At 32.3% G+C, this 5,739-nt stretch overlaps 1 protein-coding gene across 1 annotated transcript; it reads left to right on the forward strand.

Annotated features, from left to right (window-relative positions):
• The first annotated feature begins 1,006 nt into the window (after positions 1-1,006).
• On the forward strand, positions 1,007-5,390 carry LOC115968084 (fructose-1,6-bisphosphatase, cytosolic-like). The gene is made up of 12 exons (XM_031087290.1): positions 1,007-1,344; positions 1,729-1,776; positions 1,893-1,967; positions 2,364-2,425; positions 2,511-2,577; positions 2,678-2,791; positions 3,076-3,162; positions 3,490-3,560; positions 3,638-3,703; positions 4,279-4,365; positions 4,560-4,635; positions 5,024-5,390. Exons 1-12 carry the CDS (start codon positions 1,186-1,188, stop codon positions 5,138-5,140), a joined length of 1,029 nt encoding a protein of 342 aa, XP_030943150.1. The 5' UTR covers positions 1,007-1,185; the 3' UTR covers positions 5,141-5,390.
• Positions 5,391-5,739: the final 349 nt, after the last annotated feature.

Genomic DNA, 5,739 nt, shown 5'->3' on the forward strand with positions numbered 1-5,739 from the left:
GATTTGTTTAATATTATACTTTTTATACTTGTGAAATATCAAGGTCATAACTATAAAATATTGAATTTTAAAGGTTTATTTATTATTGAATTTTAAAATTTATAAAATAAAATAGTGAAGCATATGATTAATACAAAATTTGGTGTGCATTTTTTTTATACTTCAAAAAAAAAAAAAATTATAGTGCACTTTTTTTTTGAGAATGATATGGTGTGCTTGTTAAGAATGAAGAGAGCAAGTGATATAGTAATGATTTTTATAATATCAATCCAATAAAAAGATATTAAGTAATATAAAATTAGTTAAAAAGTAATACATGTGGGCTGTAGGGGTAATTGGGTGGTAATGGATTCATTAGTTTTGGGTATGACTTAATCCCAAAACTCTTAAATTTAATCCACCATATTATCGGTTTGAGGTGTTTGTGTGAATGTGTATATATATATATACATATATTTTGATAGGGTCGGAGGTGTATATTTGATGAAGAAACATCAGCCACTTCCAAGTTTGGAACAATAAAAAAAGGTCCCCTTAATAAATGTCCTGAACGTTATACCACTTTGCTGGTTCCAATGTCCCCTTAATAAATGTCCTGAACGTTATACCACTTTGTTGGTTCCAATGTTAAAGGAACATTAACTGGTATACCTTACGTGTGTCAGTGAGACAGACAGACAGAATGAATTCAAGTTTTATCTTATTTATTACTTTTCTTTTTTTCTTTTAATTTTTTTTAAGACAATTTTAACTTATAACCTCCTTTCTTAATGATCTCTTAATAATAGTTATTTATTATCAGACCAAAACATCAATTAAGTTTTGATATAAGTGAGGATTAAACTCTAGATTTTTTATTCAACCATAAAAAATTTTACTAGTTGAGTTAATTGGAACTCACTATTGATTCCTCCGACTCACTGCCCACAAGATCGATCATCACTAATGGCCTCTCACCACTTGTCATTCCAATCACATTACCCAAAATTTTCTCTCCTCTCATCAGTCATTACCAATTCTAGCTAGTTGATTATATTCCACAGACCCAGTTGTCATCAAAGTCTATACTATTCTCGAATACATTATATTCCTTTCTGTTCTTTTCTTAAAATCCCTGCTCACGTATATCAAATTATCAATCAAATCAGATATTCAAAACAAAGAAAGCCATTTTCTTTTTTAGCAATGGATCATGCAGCTGAAGCTCATAGAACTGACTTGATGACCATCACGCGTCATGTTCTTAATGAGCAGTCCAAGCACCCCGAAGCACGTGGTGCTTTCACCATCTTGCTCAATCACATTGTTCTTGGCTGCAAATTCGTGTGCTCTGCAGTTAGCAAGGTCTCATTTCTTCATTGCCTGTCATGTTTTTCCAATCTCTTATACACACACACATGTTCGTTTTCAGTCTTAATGCATTCTAAGTGATAAGTGATATGAAATTGTAGTCTTTTCGTTCTTTTTATGATTCATACACCGTAGTTGCAAAGATTTTGTCATAAAAAAAGATTGTTTGTAGTGCACAAAGCTTCCATTTTTTTGCGGAGAATAAGAGAGATATGATTGGTTTGGTAGGTAGCCATGAAAATTTTTGTTTTTTAGATTAGAATTAATAATACCAGATATAAGATTGGGGGACTACTAATAGTTATTTAACATCCCATTTAAACTGTGTCCAAAATTATTCCCATTCCATAAAAGATATACTTTTTTTTTGCTTTACAGGCAGGCCTTGCAAAACTCATTGGACTTGCTGGTGAGACCAATGTTCAGGTGAGTTCATTGTGGTATTATAAGGGATTGATTGTTTAATGTTTGTGATATCCCATTTATCTTTTTTTTACTGCTTCAATCCTTAAACAAAGGTGATTTGGCTGTTCCATTTTCAGGGTGAAGAACAGAAAAAATTGGATGTGCTTTCAAATGAAGTTTTTGTCAAGGCGTTAATTAGCAGCGGACAAACAGTAAGTCCATCCAAGTTTTCTGCCTCTATTGGAATTTTTCATCTAACTAATTATACCAAAGACTCTCACCAATTACAATTTTTTTGGACAAAGAACTAATTCAGTACACTTTGATTTAGATTAATTTGTGAGGGTTTCCGGGTAATTAAATTTGTGGCATATTCTTAAAATATGGTATTTTTGGGGATAGAGATTAAATGTGCATGAAATTTAAGGATATATGAACTCTTTTGACAAATTTAGTTTACAAGATGTGTCATGAAGTTCAATTTATGTGCTTTTTCTTTTTTTTACAATCTATCTTCAGTGACAAGGATCAAATAAGGAATCTCTTCACCACTTTCACATTATCTAGTAGTACATTTTTTTGACATGTTTTATTGAAAATTTTTTCAGAGCATCCTGATTTCTGAAGAGGATGAAGATGCTACATTTGTCGATCCATCAAAGCGTGGAAGGTTTCTGCAAAATTTCCAATTAAATACTTCAATTATATGGACCCATACTCTATTATGTATTCTGAAACTCTTGATCATAGTACAGATATGTTGTTGTTTTTGACCCATTGGATGGATCGTCAAACATTGACTGTGGTGTTTCCATAGGAACAGTATGGCTCTTATCCTATAGCTTGCTCATGTTTTGGATCTCTTTGTATATATTTTCTAGATTTCAAGAGTGAGAAGTTGTATGTTTACTCTTTCATATAGATTTTTGGGATTTACATGGTGGAACATAAGAATGACCTAAGTCTTGAAGATGTTCTGCAACCTGGAGAGAATATGGTAGCAGCTGGTTATTGCATGTATGGCAGCTCATGCACGGTAGGAACAATTGCTGTTCTCTTGCATTGTAGACAATTTTTTTTTTACACAAAATAGTTTGAGTAATTTTTTCTTTTTTAGATTTCCGTTAATTATTTAAATTGACCAGTTCAGTGTTTTATGTGTGCTTTTTAACCCTGATGATTTGTTTACAAGTAGTTGAAATTCCTTAATTGGTTCCGTTTTGTTTTGTTTTTGGGACCAAGTCATATTATCAGATTTAGTGTGTGGAAAATTTTTGGCACTTCAGTAACAATAATTGTTGCATAATTTTTAATATGCAGTTAGTACTTAGCACTGGAAATGGTGTCAATGGGTTCACTCTTGATCCATCTCTTGGAGAGTTCATATTAACTCATCCTGACATCAAGGTATACATTAATTTAATTTTTTTTGTTAGAATAACTCATGTATAACATGGGACTTTCCAGGATGTTATCTCCTTTCAATTCTTTACATTATGCTTGGTTTGGTAGCCAAGGCAGAGGAATTACTTCTAGGTTTTTTCTTTCCTTTTATTTCAAAAAAAGCAAAAGTTGGACCATAGAAATACAAACTACTCTTAAGAACTTGTACCTCATGCCCCAATATGTTTCAAAGTTCTAATTATATCGTAGTATCATGAATGCAACCTATAAAATTGGAAGTTGCACATTTGAAACAAGATTGTCTTAAATTTCTGCTCATGATTTTAACAGATCCCCAAGAAGGGAAAGATTTATTCAATAAACGAAGGAAATGCCAAAAACTGGGACAAGGCAACTGCCAAGTATGTGCCTTTCATTCCTCCTGTCATTACATCTAACTGATCTAAGTTTCAAAGTTATTGACATTCTTGATTTCCAGGTATGTGGAAAACTGCAAGTTCCCTAAAGATGGTTCATCACCAAAATCCCTTAGATACATTGGAAGGTATTTGAATCATCAACCTTAGATTTCAGTTATCTGTACTTTAAGTGTGAAATTAGATATTTTAAGTTCACTTTTGGTGACTATCTCTAGTAATATGATAATGTTCAATACTACAGTTAATGCTAGAACTCTGCTACTATGAGATGGTGGTTATGTAAGATTTTCCAAGAAATTATATACCATACATACGTATGAATATGATAATAGCACTTCCCTTATCTCAACAAATGATTCAGGCATGTATCATCATTTTAACTCTTCTACAATGAACAAAATACAAAAGTTATCAGGGAGAAAAGGTGGGTGAAAAAAAGTAAATGGAATTCCCAAATGAGCAATAAAAACCAAGAAGTTTTGATTGTTTACCTTTCTTGCTTTTGTGTGAAACCAGGAATGATTTTTCTTATATATAGTTCTATCTACTATTTTGGGCATACAAATTATATATCCTTAACCGATTAATTACTTTACCTTGCTTTTTGCTAAGTCACTTTGGATTTTGGACCATGACCTTCCCTGCTTATTCACAGAATCACATTTACTTTCTGCTAGGCTAATCATATTATTTAATGCAGCATGGTTGCTGATGTTCACCGAACATTGCTCTATGGTGGTATCTTTATGTATCCTGCTGATAAGAAAAGCCCAAATGGAAAACTACGGTATGTCATGCTTGCTGGTTAGAATCCTCAGAAGATAACCTAATCTGATAAAAATACACAATAAATTGAACATGATTAGCTATCCCAATTAGTTGTTCAAATATATTTTTTTTAGTACGCTTTTTTTTTTTTTTTTTTTTTTTTTTTCATTGCAGTTGTTTGTAAATAATAAGGATTTAACTTCCATAAAACAGTCTTCTCTATGAAGTCTTTCCAATGTCATACTTGATGGAGCAAGCGGGAGGTCAAGCTTTTACTGGCAAGCAACGGGTATTGACAAATCTCCTTTGAGCACAGCTTTGTTTTGCTTAATGCTTATCACTGCTTAATTTGTGTAAACGAGTTTCTATAATATTTTCTTCTCTTTTGGTTCTTTGCTCGTAAATTGGAATCATAAAACTAATACTTGAAGTCTTGATCTACTCGTCCTTGTACCACCTGAGCTAAAGCCATGGGGCGATAACTTTATATATATTTTTTATTCAAACTTAACAAACTATTTTCTTTAAATGGAAGCAATGAAGAATCTCGTTCTCGAACTTTTTCTTGCTTTTAATGAGAAAACTAAATCAATTTCAACATTGGAAATTCTTGTAATGAATTTTCCACATCTCTTTTCCTCTTGTTGGTTAATTCATCAAAGTGGTTGATACTGCAGGCACTTGAATTGGTTCCAAACAACATACATGAAAGGTCCCCTGTATTCCTTGGCAGCCATGGTGATGTTGAGGAAGTTAAAAAGATCTATGCTGCTGTTGAAGAAGAGAGCACATAAAGTTGCATGTCCATCAATAACTGTCCCTCATGTGTATTAGTTTGATAATCAATTCACTAATCAGGGTCAATTTATTCTCATTTTTCTGGGTGAAACATAGGAGGAAACCAGTTCCCAGGAATTGATTTATAAATTCATGTATATTGAGCTTTGTGCCAACAAACATGTCTCACAATTTTTCAGAACATAAACATATTTTGGCTAAAGTAATAATGTATTGTAACCCCAGAAAGTTAAAATTCACCTAAGCTTTTTGCCCTTTCCTATAGGCTATAATAGCATTCTTCTTAGAAACTGTCCTCTTCTCATTAATCATTATCATTGCATGCTTAGAACTTGGAAGTTCTTGGTTTTCATCCATCATCTTTTCCCTTTACATTTTCCTGCCCTGGAATTTTTTCCATTTGTATTCTTTAAATTTACAATACAAATGTTGATTTTGTAATTTGTAAACATTGTTAGTAGAGCCTCTATTATGAAACTCATTATTGAGCGGGGATACCCCAAAAAATTCAGGTTTATTTTTTCGACTTCCACATCTGCCTATTAAAAGCATTCTCAAAATCTCAATATCATCTCCTACAAGGTCAAGATAAGTT

This window comes from Quercus lobata, chromosome 11 (genome assembly GCF_001633185.2).
Source record: "Quercus lobata isolate SW786 chromosome 11, ValleyOak3.0 Primary Assembly, whole genome shotgun sequence".
Taxonomy (NCBI): Eukaryota; Viridiplantae; Streptophyta; class Magnoliopsida; order Fagales; family Fagaceae; genus Quercus; species Quercus lobata.

Bases quoted from the DNA above. Each gene is read 5' to 3' on its own strand.
- LOC115968084 (XM_031087290.1), top strand. From the start codon at position 1,186: ATGGATCATGCAGCTGAAGCTCATAGAACTGACTTGATGACCATCACG. The intron at 1,345-1,728 runs GTCTCATTTCTT...TTTGCTTTACAG, and splicing joins TGTGCTCTGCAGTTAGCAAG to GCAGGCCTTGCAAAACTCAT. The intron at 2,578-2,677 runs GTATGGCTCTTA...TCTTTCATATAG, and splicing joins GTGGTGTTTCCATAGGAACA to ATTTTTGGGATTTACATGGT.